The 16,415-nt window shown below is 41.3% G+C and overlaps 1 protein-coding gene across 20 annotated transcripts in view; it reads left to right on the forward strand.

Annotated features, from left to right (window-relative positions):
* KALRN (kalirin RhoGEF kinase) overlaps positions 1-16,415 on the forward strand; it is a 694,786-nt gene that overhangs the window by 407,426 nt on the left and 270,945 nt on the right. For all 20 annotated transcript variants that reach the window (XM_030802195.1, XM_030802198.1, XM_030802200.1 and 17 more), the window contains exons 20-23: positions 2,248-2,363; positions 2,851-2,973; positions 11,283-11,465; positions 12,716-12,834. In XM_030802195.1, the coding sequence (XP_030658055.1) occupies positions 2,248-2,363; positions 2,851-2,973; positions 11,283-11,465; positions 12,716-12,834 (541 nt within the window). The remainder of the gene's footprint in view (positions 1-2,247; positions 2,364-2,850; positions 2,974-11,282; positions 11,466-12,715; positions 12,835-16,415) is intronic.

Raw genomic sequence — 16,415 nt, forward strand, 5'->3', positions numbered from 1 at the left:
TATCAGTTTCCTTTTCACCTACTACCTAGACTCAAAGCCAGTGTCATATATTTTTGGCTTTTTTATGCTGCTGGTTGTTATATTGCTGCATAACAACCAAGAAATTCAATGATATCCAACTGTAAGCATATGTTGTTCAGTGGCTGTGCATTGGCTGAGGAGCAGCATCTCAGCTGGGCTCAGCAGTGCAGTTGTGCTTCAGTCTGCAAGTCTAGCTAGCTTGGCTCCTTCACTCCAGGTAAGATCTTGTTTGCTCCACGTGTATGTATTCTGGGACCTGGGTCGAAGGGGCAGCAGTTACCCAGGAGAAGTTCCTATAGTGGTGATAGCAGAGGTACGAAGAGCAAAGTCAAGTCTATAAGTACGTTTCAAGGCCCTGCTTGTGTTTTATCTGGTAACAACTCATTTGCCAAAGCAAGTTATGTGGCCAAGCCAGAGATCAGTTGGGGAGTGAGAAACTGTACTTGCCTCTTTGGGAAGGAATGAAAAAGTTACATGATAAAGGCTTAGATACAGGGAAGGGTGAATGATTGGACCCAAAAAAGGCTGAGCACAGTGGCTCACGCCTGTAATCCTAGCACTTTGGGAGACTGAGGAAGGAGGATCACTTGAGCTCAGGAGTTTGAGACCAGCCTGGGCAACATAGTGAGACCCCCATCTCTACAAAAAAAAATGTTTACAAATTGACTGGGTGTGGTGGCCTGTGCCTATAGTCTCAGCTACTCAGGTGGCTGAAGTGGGAGGATCACTTGAGCCTGGGAGGTTGAGGCTGCAATGAGCTATGATTGCACTCCATCTTGGGTGACAGAGCCAGACCCTGTCAAAAAAAGAAAAAAAAAGAAAGAAAAAGAAAGAAAGAAAGAAAGAAAGAAAGAAAGAAAGAAAGGAAAAGAAAAGAAAAGAAAAGAGAAAGAAAAAAAGCACTTAGTCTAAAAGATGAAAAACAGATTCTGTCCTCAGAAAGCCAAACTTGGCTGGGGAGGTGAGAATGAAGGAGTATGAAAAGTACATAAAATCAACAAAAACTTCTCAGTGCAAGCACTTCACTTTGGGTTGTGCCATCTTCATAAAGCATAGAAAGTTGTACTTTATAGTCTTAGTAGTATGTTAGTAATATGGGAGACCAAGGTGACTAACAACTCAGGCTCTGAAGTCAGATCTGGCCCAAATCTGAACTCTGCCCTTTCCTATCTGAACAACCCTGAGCTAGTTACCTTCCCTATGCTTTCTCAAAAGCTTTCTCTAAACCTCAGTTTTCTCATCTGTATAATGGAGATAATAATGGTGCATGCATTGTGGGGTATTATAAAAATGAGTGTCTTCCACATACTGAGTATGTGATAAATATTATTCATATGGTTATTATTGTATATTTTGTTAATATCTAATATGGCAACAGGAAGCAGGGGAAAGACATAATAAAATAAATTTGATTGCTTCCAGCATAGAACATACTATTTAAAATGCTTAAGACATCTATCCACGTACCCAGCTATTCCTGAAACAACAGAAAATTTAGAGAGGGAAATAGCATGGACTGAATACCTAACCATGGCCCACTTGCTTTGCTATATGCCTGTGTATACACTCTCATTTAACATCAGTTTTAGCTTTTCTTACGATCACATCCAAAACAACATGGGCCCAGAGACAACATGAAGACATGATTCCAACACAGCTTCCCTATGACCACTATTTAGAAGTGTTTAAATTGAGGCTGTGCCGTTAAAGTGCTGTGTGTACAACCTCTTGTGCAGGTCCAAGAACATGGCTCATGATGTGGGTTGTCAAGCCAGTGACACCAGCCCTCATTCCACTATAAATCTCCTGCGCTCTTCTAATGAGTCCTTAAGAATGACTGAGATTCCTGTCAAGGTCCACCCATGCTCATTAGATTCTGGGGGCCAATTGAATTAGTTGCTTCCTAAGATTTCTTAGAACCAAGGACTAATTTTGCTATAAAGAGAATCGGGGTCATTTGTAAGTCACTGGTGTTATATTCTTGCCACCTTAGTTGATGGAACTCTCATCAATGGGCTCTCCCCCTAGACTTCTCGACCTTGCTCCTTTCTAGGAAATCCTTTCTGTATCCAGCTTTTGCTCCCTTTCTTCTGATGCTGGATTAGTATCATGGGGATGCTTGAAATCACGGTCATGGTCACCTGGCACCTGGGCCATGGGGCTGAAGGGGTTGGTTGGATTTGCTCAGAGCCTCTTGTGACCATCATGCATCTCCTCTGCCCACAGCCATCCTGAGTGAGCTCCTGCAGAGGGAGAATCGCGTGCTGCATTTCTGGACCTTGAAGAAGCGGCGGTTAGACCAGTGCCAGCAATATGTGGTGTTCGAGCGCAGCGCTAAGCAGGTTGTCCAAAGCTTTCCCTGGCTCTGTCTCAGTTCTGGGGAGCATACAGAGGCCCATCACCAAGGCTTAGTCCAGAAGAGGGCCACAGCAGCAAATTGGGGATGGGAGTGGGGAATAAAGAAGAAAGAAAGCAGGTTGTCACCTGTCAGCAATTCAGCATTTACCAAGCTCTCTGTTTTGAGTTTGGTACCAGGAGATGTGAGGAAATGCTAGGTCACCCACTATGCCCCTAATTCATGGATGATATTAGGCCTGGCCTAGAAGAGTCCTCAGTCTACTGGGGGAGACCCTCTCTTTGCTGGTAAATGTTCCAAAGCAAGGGAGGGCTCATTCATAAAAAAACAACTCCAGAGCTACATACCAATCAAATTGTCAGTGTTTCCTGGGTCCATTAAGTTGTCCCAGCAATAACCTTCATTGTAGTATGGCATGTTTTCCTACTGACAGCTGCCTTTTGGGGGACTGGATGAGTTGTTTCCTCCCATAGGCTCTTGACTGGATCCAAGAAACAGGTGAATTTTACCTCTCAACACATACCTCCACTGGAGAGACCACAGAGGAGACTCAGGAACTGCTGAAAGAATATGGGGAATTCAGGGTGCCTGCCAAGGTAGGAAACATCCCAGAGCCTCCCCCAAATCCACCCAGAACTCTCTGTTCTGGGCAATTTCACGTTATGGAAGCAAAGACAGCTTCTGTAAGCAAAAATACCTGGCTGCAGTGGCAAGGGGGGAAGCATGTAAATGTCCTAAAGGATTGTCTCTTTAGAAACCTGAATACCCAAAGAATTGCAGCTGCTGGGTAGAGCAGCTGTATGCAGGAAGTCAACTGCTATATACTGTGCTTCCAGATACTCATCTTCATGCTCCAGGTTCTGGAATCTGCTGTATTCTTTCAGACCAAATCAGGGAAAAGGGTGTATTCATGTAAAAATGTCACATGTGCATGTGAACACTGCAGATATCCACATATTCTTGCAATTTGAGTGGCTTGGGAAGTCCACCTTATTAGAAGGGTCATGACTACATATGGGTACACAAAATAGGTGAATTTCTCCTTTTCTCAGCTATTTCCATCTGGCCTCAAACCTGCTCATGAGCTAGGCTAGGTCTCTGGGGAGCAAAATCTGCAAGGATGTACATACCAATTCATACCAAGATTGTGGGGAATGCTATAATAGAAGGAAACCTGATTTTCATCTGTTTTCACAGCCAGGGTTTGATCTGAGGATGCTTGGGTTTGAATGAAAATCTGATCTGTCTCAAGTTCCTCTTTGTAATGTCCTCATCTCTCACACAGGGCTCCTTGCCACATGGGAGCCTTTTTTGGCATCACTTCCACACATAACATATACTTTTCCCAGGTTGAGAGATGCTCTTGTTGGGTCAAGGTGGGAAATAGCCTATCCGCAGATCCCTCTGACACTATAAGGAATGTTCCTCTGGTTTGATGTAACAAAATTAGGCCCTTAGCCTCATTCTTGAGCTGATATTTCAGAAGTGGTTATCCACTCTATGAATATTTTCCTATGAACTATCAATATTGGGGAGCCTCTCCCTGCATCCTTGTGAGCTTTGGGCCTTTTTGCCTAATGCAAAAAGCTATGAGCACAGATAAGAGGCTCATTTCAATACCAGTAAAAGCAAACAGCACAAATAAGGTGGCAGATGCACAGAACCCTATTCAAATCCAAATTAAAATGGCTTGTGAAATAACAAGTTGGCTTTATCCGCCCTTCTCCAAATAGGATTGATAATGAGCCATTAACAGGCTGAATAGTATGAGATCCGTTGGTGTTCCTATCTGCATAGGGTGGATCACAGCAGATACCCAGAACTTCATAGGATCAAAATCTTTCCATAATCAAAGTGGAAATCTGAAGAATTATTCAGTCAATCTTATTCATCCTACCTTTGTAACCTTCTTCATATATTTCTCCTCTTTTTCATTCACATAGCTACTACCCTAAGCTGTAGTAGCTTCCTAATTTGATTGCATGCCTTTGGCCTTTCCTTCCTTCCAATCCACCCTGTCCTTCATTGCTATTCATCTTTAAAATGCTACTTTGGTCACATAACCACCCAGATCAAGAACTTTAATGATTTTCCAATGCCTTTAGGATAATGCTCCACAACTCTACAGCTGTGCCACCCTACCTCCCCAGTTTTATCTTCAGTTATTATTTTATGCGGGGTTTATGCTCCAGCTGAATGGATGTATTCTCTTAGCCTCTGAGAGTTACATCATATACTTTTTTGTCTATGTGCCTTTTCATACATTTCTCTGCTTGGAATACCCTTTCCTTCCCTCTAGTTTGTGCTTTTTAAGAGGAGCCCCTCCTTTCCACTTTAGAGCCTCCTCCTCTATGATCCTTCCCACATACCAGGATATGATCCAGCTCATCCCTGCACTACAGCCCTTGTCCATATAACCCTTCACCTGGCACAGACCATCTCTCCTCCAGTAATCTATGCAATGTTATCGCCTGTATAAGCCAACAGGATACTTAAAGACAAGAACCACACTATTCATCCAGAGTTCCCTAGGTTACCTAACTGCATTTTACACATTCAAAGGAGGCTACGACCATTCAAGACCATAAGGAAAAAAGGAAGTTTGAGTAGATTCACCCCCTCCTCATTTATATTTAATATGAATCTTCTACTTTGGCTGTCTGTGTTCTGTGTCCCTCCCGACGTAACTATCATGTTCCAAATCTCAAAGTTATTCATGTTAGAATATCTATAGGATAACAAACCCAGTTGAGGAGCTTCTGATTAGAGGCAGCAGCCTCCTGCCCCACCCTAATCCCACTTTCCAGAGGTAAACCTCTTCTAATCAGCTGTCTTTGATTATAATCTTTATAACCAATAAAATGAATTTGAAATGGAAACCAAATTGACCTTTAGCCACAAGAGAATACATATAGTGGCCCTTATGGTTGAATAGGGCAATGGAGTACATTGAATTTAATAATACTCTGGTCCAAAGGAACAGACCAAGTAGAAGAACCATTGGATATAGAAAGATACTTTCTATGTAAAAGCTCATAAATGTAAGAATAAAAATGAAATAAAAAGAGTTTGAGGAAAAAAGGAAAACATAATTTTCATGTTGTGGTATGCCTATAGACAGTCCATTAAAAGAATAGAAATGGTATTTTCCTATTATGGGTTTCAAAATGTATAAGGGGTCAAGGCACACGGTGATGGGAAAGCTTAGTCATCATGACATTTGGAAGAACTCCATTTCTTCTAAAAGTAAAACTTTCTAAAGATTATTTTGTTTTTCATTTTTTACAAATTCCATGGTTTTTACTATATTCACAAGGTTGTGCAAACATTGCCACTGTTTAGTTCCAGAACATTGCCACTGTTTAGTTCCAGAACATTTTCATTACCCTAGAAAGAAACCCCATGCCCATTAGCCGTCACTCTGCATTCGCTACTCTCCTCAACCCCTGGCAACTACTCATCTGCTTTCAGTCTCTATGGGTTTGCCTGTTTGGGCATTTCATATAAATGGAATCATACAATATGAGATCTTCTGTGACTGGCTTACTTCCCCTAGCCTAATGCTTTCAGGATTCATCCATGCTATTTGCATGTATCAATCCTTTTTTCCTGTTTATTGCTAAATGGCATGCCATTTCATTGATATATCACTTTTTGTTTACTATTCATCAGTTGATGGACATTTGGGTTGTTTCCAGCTTTTGGCTGTTATGAATAATGCTGCTATAAACCTTTATATTCAAGTTTGGGTGTGAACATATATTTCACTTCCCTTATGTGCATACCTGGGAGTGGAATGGCTGGGTTATATGGAGTTCTACTGTGTTTAAGTTTTTGAGGAACTGCTAAACTGTTTTTCAAAGTAGCTATACCATTTTGTACTCTCAACAGCAATTTGTGAGGGTTCCAATTTCTCTGCATCCTCACCAACACTTGTTATTGTGTCTTTTTATATAGCCATCCTAGAGGGTGTGGAGTGGTATTCATTGTGGGTTTTGATTTGCATTTGCCAATGACTAATAATGTTAAGAAAATACTTTTTTAAGCTGGTAATTTCATCTCTGAAAATGAAAGAAGCCATGAGATAAACTGGACTTAATTCATCTTGACAAAAGAAAATTAAGCAGTAATGAAAGCAACTGGAGCCTTAGCTGAACTAAACTATGTTTTCCTGAGATTCAGATAGCAAGGAAAGGGAACACTGGGGTTGTCAGATGGTGCTTTAGACCGAGAGAGGTAGAATCTAAACAGTTCAGATAAAAGATAGGCGTGATATTATTTCTGAGACTCTTTTTTTGTTTGTTTGTTTGTTTTTTGAGATGGAGTTCCACTCTTGTCGCCCAGGCTGGAGTGCAGTCATGTGATCTCAGCTCACCACAACCTCCACCTCCTGGCTTCAAGTGATTCTCCTGCCTCAGCATCCCACGTAGCTGAGATTACGGGTGCTTGCCACCAGGTCTGGCTGATTTTTGTATTTTTAGTAGAGACAGGGTTTCACCATGTTGGCCAGGCTGGTCTTGAACTCCTGACCTCAGGTGATCCACCTGCCTTTGCCTCCCAAAGTGCTGCAATTACAGACATGAGCCACTGTGCCTGGTCTTTCTGACACTCTGAAGAGGAATATAGTTCATATGTGATGGAAAGTTTTGAAAATTTGGTTCTTTTATGTATAATAACAATCCCCTGCTGAATGAATCAGAAGATGTATTTCAAGAAACCTATTCACCTGCACAAGGAGCTCAGTAAATTTGTGTCTACAAAAAAATTGATAAGGAATATCAATATTCCTTATTATTATCTCATTATAAGGAATATCAATAATGAAAGGCAAATATGGAAGATTATGGGATTATAAGATTACTATCAAGAAGGCAAAATCTTAAAGTCTTGTAAAATGTGCTAAAGTCAAAAGGGCTTTAAAAAAATTTATTCAGAGTGAGGCTTACTGATGAGAGGAAGATCATAACCAAAGAAAAAAAGAAAGGAAAGGAGGAAAAGAGAGAGGAAGAGATAGAAAAAAATAGAATTACTGAACCCCTCTTTTGAACCTCTTTCTTTTCCAGCGGATAACTAGAATTCAAAATGGAAAGGCAAAACATAAATTAGGGGATACATGAAGCCCAAGATAAGTGAGCTGGCAGGTCTAGATTTCCAGGCCCAGATGAATTATGGTACCCAAAGTTTCCCTTTTGGCCACAAGATCATGTCCATACTTCTAAACCTTTCATTCAAGAACTGCTGCAGTCTGACTCCCATTTTATTAGTTTATATAAGTTACTGTCTTTGGAGGAAAGATTTGAGTTTCAAATGTGCTTAGGTTGAACGAGAAATGATATTGTATGGCTGTGTGTGGAAATAAAGACGATAGAAGCAATGTGTCTGAACCTCCCAGAAATCCAGAAAAAGCTCAGTGACTCAGCCCCATGGGAAGAACAAGAAATGTGGCATAGTGTCACCTCTGGAGATGAAAACTGGAATGTCATCCAAGACCAAGTGTGTCTCAAGCAGCCACATCATCTGGTCATCGTCTGAGAGCAGAGGACCAGAATCTGTGTAATGTTCTACGATTTCTATACCACAGCTTCCTTTTTCTTCTTCCTCTCTGCTTTCTGTGATTTCACTTCTACTCTGCAACCAATCACCCAGATCCCTGTCTGAGCAGTTTAAATCCTCAGGAAAGCAACCTCAGTTGACCCAGCTTATTTCTAGTCCCCTATTTAGACACAGCTTTTAGGCCAGGACACCTCAGAAGTCACTGGCTGCCTCTTGATGGGCTGCCCTCATAAGACAAGTTTTTACCTCTGATCTCAAAAGCTGTGACCAGGCATTTAGCAGGTCATGTGGTGCCACCACAATCACCTATGTATAAGAAGCCATTTCAGAATACTCCCAGTGGGGACCATGGCCATGGTTGGTGTCTCAGTGCACTTATCCAATTCATGGGCCAAATGTATCATCTACTTCCTCCCAATAAAAATCTTCAACTCTTGCTGGTCTAGCTTTACTCACCTCCAAACACAAGATTTGCTCATTCATTCATTCAGTCAACATTGATGGTATGCCTACTATTTTCTAGATACTGGAGATATACAAATGAATAAGATGTAATACTTATCTTTTAGGGTTCATGGTCTAATGAAGGAGACTTATAAATAATGTGATATATGCTAAAATAGAAGCATGTATGTGATACTGTGGGAACACTGGGAAAGGCATTGCCCACTTGTTTTTGGGGGAGGAGAGGAGAGGAGAGAAAAAAGGGCATTGGATCGAGAGTGGGGATGAGTAGGAACCACTTATCACAGCAGGAGGGGCATGTGACATTCAACATGGCTGCAGTATAGGGAATGGAGAGCAGTGGAGACAGGGCTGCTACAAAGGTAGGTGGAGCCGCATGGGGAAGGGCGTGTCTACACTTCCCTCCACCTACTTCCTAAGGATGCATCTAAACTCATTTTACTGTCTCTTTGCTCCTCTAGTCCCCACACATACCTAGAATACTCTTGGTCACAAACCATTTGCTTTGCTGACTCTGAATCACAATTTTGATGCTTTAGGATATAATTTTATCTGATAGAGCTCCCCTAGTATGGCTGCTGCCACCAGCTGGCTGTAAAACTCTTTCTCATAGGTGGAGTCACTTTACCAAGAGCAGAGAATATGTATTTCCAAGACTTTTCCATAAACACATGGTCTCTGTTTTAAGTAAATAGAAAACCAAAGAAAACTGTTTTCAGGAAAAATAAAAATAAAAAACACCCTACATGCAATAAGATGAAAGTCCTCAGTATGCTTAGACACTGGAGATATATAAATGAATAAGATGATTAAAAAGAGGGGTTCAGTAATTCTAGTTTAGGTAGAATCGAGTAGATTCTATTTTGAATAGAAATGAGTAGATCCTATTTTGAATAGAATCTGCTAATTCTGTCTTAACCAATTCCCCCTGTTATTACTCTGCCTTTTCTTGGCTGAGGACATGTTTCTGCTATCCTCACACCCACCTCTTTTCCTTCACACCAAAGCTCTTACCCTTTATTTTCCAGTGCCAGACACCGGCCTACTGTCCCAAGATAGGAGAGGCTCCATGTGCTGAGTGAGCTACTGGAGAGCTGGATCCCTGGTCCCTGGTCCCTGGTCATGCATGCGGCAGGCAGAGCACTCTCAACTCGCCTCTCTGACGCCCTCTTTCTCCAGCATTTCTTGGGAGGGTTGGTCTCTCATGGGAGGGGCTGTAGATAGGCCTGGAAGGATCAGATGGGGTGAGGATAGTAAAATAAAGAAAGAAGGGCTCTGTTATTTTTTCTACTGTTGCTCCAGTGATGTTCTGCCTCAGTTTCCCTGTTATCTAGATTGTAGCATGGTTTAAACCTTGGACCCACTTTCCTCCAGTCCAAAAGATAATTTTTTTTCTTAGAATAGTATTTAAATGTTCTTTCCTTTCCCTGAGCAATTTTAGAGTTTGAAAATCCAAACTTAGGATTAAAAAATGAGCAGCAGTCTGCTTGTTGGGTGTCTCTCTCATTCCCATGACTTACCCAGCTTAAGTACTGCCTATCTGTGAGACCTCCCCTACCCATGCCTGTCCACTTTCATTTTCTCCTTTTAAAATTCCTATAGTGTTAACTCTACATTCTCCCATTTTGACATTCAATTACATAATGCCCTGAGTTATTTAACTACTCTGTGTGAAATGAAGATTTTTTTCCTTCTGTTTGACCCCCAAGCCCTGCCCTATAGCTCTTTACACAGTACTATGGACCAAGTAGGTATTGAACAAACTCTTGCTAAAAATGAAATTAATCCAGTAAACATCAGAGTTCTACTTTACCTAGTCCTATAATAGATGGTGGCTTCATTAACCTCTTTCTCCTGCTCTCTAATGGAAACTAAAGAAAAGATTCTGGTGGTGACAGGGACAGAGTTAACTCTTAAATCTTCTCATTGTATTTAGATCCTGGCATGTGCCAACTTATATGAGGTTTAGAGCTGGTACAGTGAAGGGGGGAACTAGGAACTAAAGGGCAGAGACAAATGGGCTCTGTTTGCTTACTGGTAGTATGAAGCTGGACCAGCCCTAAGCCTCAGATTTTTTTAATCTATGGTTCAAAGAGACCTGCATCACTTCCCTCCACCTACTTCCTAAGGATGCATCTAAACTCAAATGGCTTTCAGATACAGTAACACACTATGTAAATTTGTAAAGCATATTAATGTAAGAGATTCTTATATCAATAATAATAATGGCTAATGTTTATGGCTTACTGAGTTCTTACTTCCACTGTACTAAGCATTCTATGTTTATCAACTCATTTAATACACCAGCCCTCTGAAGTAGGATCAGCCTTCCATGTCTACAGGTGTCGCATCCATGGATTCAACCAACCGTGAACTGAAAATGTTTTTTTTCAAATGGTTGGTTGTGCCTGTACTGAACATATACAGACTTTTTTTGTTCTTGTCATCATTCCCTAAACCATACAGAATAACAACTATTTACTTAGTATTTACATTGTATTAGGTATTGTAAGTAATTTAGAGATGATTTGAAGTGTTCCTGAGGATGTGGGTAAGTTATAAGCAAAAACCACACCATGTTATATAAGGAACTTGCGTATCTGGATTTTGGTATCCATGGGGGGCCCTGGAACCAGTTCCCCCAACCCCAGCACTAAGGGATGACTGTAATATTATGATTTCCTTTTTGCAGATAAAGAAATAGAGGCATAGAGGGTTTCAATAACTTGCTCAAGAGCTCCTAGTTAGTAGTAACAAAGCTGGGATACATACCCAGGTAGTCAGCTATGAGGTATCTACGGCTGCTCTAAACAGGAAGAGAGGATTTGGGGTGAAGGGGCAGGAGAATAAATGTAATCCAGTAACTTAAGGCCATCTTTTGGGGCAGCAAACAAAGGAGAAGGTGAAGCTTCTGATTCAGCTGGCCGATAGCTTTGTGGAAAAAGGCCACATTCATGCCACGGAGATAAGGAAATGGGTGACCACGGTGGACAAGCACTACAGAGATTTCTCCTTGAGGATGGGGAAGTACCGGTACTCACTGGAGAAAGCCCTAGGAGTCAACACAGAGGTAGGCAGGGGTATTGCCCTCTGGGACATCCTCCCTTTTCATCTCCCTGAGCACCACTGCCCTCATCGCCATGGAAGAAAAGCATGTTTCCAGAGCAGTTCTTCTGAGCTGTTGACCCCTAGAGCACTTGCCTTGTGTGGCTTTTCTAGTGGGGAGTGCTGGGTGGATCTTGCTGATCCATTAACCTTCAGTCCCCTGTGATTAGTACTCTATATATTATAAAATCAACTGGCCAGTAGTGGGGCCTATGGCTACAGAACAAAGTTTTTCTCTGTATAGAGTTAACTGTTGACTTTGAGAACCAAAAGCTTTATCTTGGCTTCATAAGTACCATCTTCCACCCAATTACATTAATCAGCAAATGATTAGAGTCCCCAGTATATATAATAGTGCTCTTTCAAGAACAAGGGGTGCAATTTCTACAAGGGTTATTTGACATTTCAACTGAACAGAGGTACAATTTGCCATGAACCAGGGAAGATGGACCTTTAATCTCTTCTTTATAATAGGGGTTAGTAACCTGTGAATTAAGAGCTTAATACAGCCTGGCAATTTAATCCTAGAATGTCTAATTCTTAAATCTTCAAATAGGCTCATGATCTGAAGCAGAGCAGCCTGGAGAGTGAAGTGGCCAAACCACCTAAAGTTGAGAGAGTTAATGTCTCCCCCAGGCTTTAATCTGTGAGTTTTTATCTAGGAAGTTCCATCATATATAAATACCAAATGGTGGTTAAAATTAGCAGGGATGAGCAATGAGAAAGTTCAGTCATTGTTCTGTTATTTAGCTTTCTGTTTCCAAGGGAAATTGCTTGTTTAAATAAATATATTTGATTTGATTATTTTCTTTTAACAAATGAAAGATGTTTTTATATCTTTATGTGTTTTTGTTTCACATCTATTTTAAATGGTTAAGAATCAGTCTTAGACTAATTTACGGATGTGTTTAGATTTAATTAGGACCAAAGGCCTTGGGGAAATAGACACATAATTATCAAATGTGTTTATTGTTTTTTCTTACTGTGGATATTTACCCTAAACATTTGACCTGAACATTTTATTTCTCTCTTATTTGAAAAAACAATAATGATCCCATGAAGAAGAGTGCTTATGGGTATGAGTCTGTAAGATCCCTCATGTTTTTATCCTTCTCCATTATATCTTTTTTTCCCCATTTTACCACCTCCCTCAACTCGAGTGAGTTGCTTTCCCAAAGCATCACAAGGTGACCTTTGTGATCCCTCCTTATGCAGGATAATAAGGACCTGGAGCTGGATATTATCCCAGCAAGCCTTTCAGATCGGGAGGTCAAGTTGCGGGACGCCAACCACGAAGTCAATGAAGAGAAGCGGAAGTCAGCCCGGAAGAAAGAGTACGTGTTGGCTTCCGCCCAGCTAGCTGGCTCCCCGTGACTACACTGGGCTTTCACCGCTACTTGTCTGTCCCTTTGAATAGCTTAATATGTCCTCATGGCCACCTACAGGGATTGGGATGGACAGACATAATGTTTGCATTGAGAATATGGGTTCCCTCTGAAGGCTTTGAAGTCTCTCCAGTCTGTCCTTCACCTGAATTCTCTTTACATTTCAGTAACTTCCTAGACAAAACCTTCCTCACAGATCATCACATTTTACTTCACAATGTCAAAACTCAACATGGAACAAATCAAATATTTTTTCTTCTCCAAATTTTATTCTCCCTTCTGATTTTTTTTTAAGTTTTTTATTTTTTTATTTTTTGGGACAGAGCGTCACAGTGTCACCCAGGCTGGAATGCAGTGGCATGATCTCAGCTCACTGCAACCTCCACCTCCTGGATTCAAGCAATTCTCCTGCCTCAGCCTCCCGAGTAGCTGGGATTACAGGTGTGTGCCACCATGCCTAGCTAATTTTTATATTTTTAATGGAAATGGGGTTTCACCATGTTGGCCAGGCTGGTCTTGGACTCCTGACCTCAAGTGATCTGCCCGCCTCAGCCTCCCAAAGTGCTGGGATTATAGGCATGAGCCACCACGCCCAGCCTCTCCCTTCTGGTTTTCTAATTCCCATCAATAGTGTCACTAAGCTAGTTTTGTCTGGATTATTTGCAAAAACTTCCCATAGCTTTCCTGCTGCTCATCCCTGCCCAATTCACGTGCACAGTGATGCCAGGTTTACCTTTCTGGAGTACATTTTATTATTGCTAATACCAATACTCTTCCTGCCACCAGCACCTACACTTTTTATGTCCTAAACATTACATAAAGTGCCTTTACACACATTTTCTCTTTGTATCTTTCTATCACTTCTCTCAGGCAGCTATGATTATTCCCATTTTACATATAATAAGACTTAGAAAAGTCAAGTAATTTTCCCCAAACCACGCAGATGGTGAGCAATGAAGCCAGAATTTAATCTAGCTTTGACTCTTCAACATTCTTTGATTTCTTTCCATTATGTCTCTCACCAGCTTCAAATTGTAAATGGTTTGCTACTACCCCCGGAATAATGATAAAACTCCTCAAGGTACTACTATCCTTTGGCTTCATCTAAGTCAATTTTACTTCAAAATACTTTCTAGTTCAGATCACACCCTTCAGTCAGATCATTTTCACTGACTCCTCTCAGGTCTAAGAATAAATTGTATATAATTGAGAATACTCTGCTGGCCGGGTGCGGTGGCTCACGTCTGTAATCCCAGCACTTTGGGAGGCTGAGGCGGTTAGATTACCTGAGGTCATGAGTTTGAGACCGGCCTGGCCAACATGGTGAAACCCCGTCTCTACTAAAAATACAAAAATTAGCCAGGCATGGTAGCACAAGCCTGTAATCCCAGCTACTTGGGAGGCTGAGGCAGGAGAATTGCTTGAGCCTGGCAGGCAGAGGTTGCAGTGAGCCGAGATCGCGCCACTGTCCTCCAGCCTGGCTGACAGAGCAAGACTCTGTCTCAAAAAAAAAAAAAAAAAAAAGGAGAATGCCCTCCTTTCTGTTTGTTATTTTCCCTTTCGTTTCCCTTCCTTTTTTTCCTGTTTGGTTTTATTTTGCTCTCTGCAAGTCCTATTGATTCTTTAAAATCCAGCTCATATCCTACGCCTCTATAAATCCTTTATCTACAACCCCTACTGTCATTGGCCCATCATTTTATGAACTTCTTTAATTCTTTTCTGTACCAATTCCCATTTTACTTATTCAACCAATTCCTAAGCATATGTCCCTAGCTAGATTGTAGACTCCTTGAAAACAAGTATTTTATATTCTCTAGTATGAATCAAGGGACCAGGAGAATAATGAAGATAACATAATTATTGATCAAGAAAAGCTTATAGTCAGGCAGGGCACAGTGGCTCATGCCTGTAACTTTGGGAGGCTGAGGTGGGCAGATCACCTTGAAGCCAGGAGTTCAAGACCAGCCTGGCCAACATGGCAAAAACCTGTCTTCGCTAAAAAAAAAAAACATACAAAACTTAGCCAGGCATGGTGGTGCACACCTGTAATCCTAGCTGCTTGGGAGGCTGAGACATGAGAATCCCCTGAATCCAGGAGGCGGAGGTTGCCGTGAGCCAAAATTGCTCCACTGCACTCCAGCGTGGGCAACAGAGCAAGACTCCATCTCAAAATAAAAAAGAAAGGAAAAGAAAATCTTACAGAATATAATTGGATATAGAAATTGAAACCTTGAGGGAAGGGCAGGATGTTATTTAAAATCACAAAACAAATAAGGACTGTAACATCAATTTCTTTACTTGAAGTTGAGGGATGTACCATTGGGCCAGCAGAAAATAAGGCATGCTTTGGGAGGCGTTCCAATATCAGATGGGCCCTCCCCTGACTTGCTCTAGGTATTCAGATTTCAAAAGGAAGAAAGAGGTGCTTGGAAATTGGTCCAGTGAGTGAATTGTAGATGTTAGAATATAAAGCTGCCACCTAAGTTTACTCCTAGGTCAGCAATAGCCCATGAGGAGATGAGGCAGAGGAAAATAGGCAAGAAGAGAGTAGAGGATGCTGAAATTCAAATATTTTGCAAGAATCTGAAGTAGCTGAGGTTTTCATAAATTGAACTCTTGTTTTCTCAGAATAAGAATGAATAGGGGCCAGAATTCATTTAGCGAGCTGGAACTAACTTATCATTAGATTCCTGCTTTGCTCTCTAAGTATCTCAGCTCCACTTTCAGAAAAGTCCTGACTCCAGGTAGGCAAAACCCATTTTTCTTCTTTGGTTCTTTGGTAGGGAGTTGTCTACCAACATTTCACTCTAATCAAGAAATACAGAGCATTGGACAGGGTAAACAATGAACGGTGCCAATCTTATAAACCATTTCTTGACACTGCTTCCTTTATGCTGGAGTTACAAAGTAACACATATCCAGAGATTTCTGGAGGACTTTATGAAGAATATTTTGACACTCTGTTTGGGAATTACTAGAAAAAAAATAGTATGTCCTAAGATTAAGAAGCTCTATATAGTTTATTTTATCAAGATGAAGTAGGACCACAGGTTCCTTGGAGCTGAAGAAACTAAAGCTGCTCTGTGAAGTCAGAGCCTGTTCATATGGGGAGTGAATTTGTTTGTTGGGGCTGCTGTAACCAAGTACCACAAATTGGGTTGTTTAAAGAGCAGAAATGTGTTGTCTCACAGCTCTCGGGACTAGAAGCCTAAAATCAAGGTGTCAGCGGGGTTGATTCCTTCTGAGGGCAGTGAGGGGAGGGTCTGTTCCAGGCCTCTCTGCTTGATAGCTTGTAGATGGCTGTTTCCATGCTCACGTGGCATAATCCCAGAATATATGCCTGTATCAAAAATTCCTCCTTTTATAAGGACATCAGTCGTTAGATCCAGGGGCCACTCTACTCCAGTACTGCAGTGATACTGTTTCCAAATAAGACCAAAATCTGAGGTATTGGAGGTTAAGACTTCAGCATATGAGTTTCAGAGGGGTCATAATTCAGCCCATATCTGGGAGGGGGATGAGGGGACTAC

Source organism: Nomascus leucogenys, chromosome 21, assembly GCF_006542625.1.
Source record: "Nomascus leucogenys isolate Asia chromosome 21, Asia_NLE_v1, whole genome shotgun sequence".
Lineage (NCBI taxonomy): Eukaryota > Metazoa > Chordata > Mammalia > Primates > Hylobatidae > Nomascus > Nomascus leucogenys.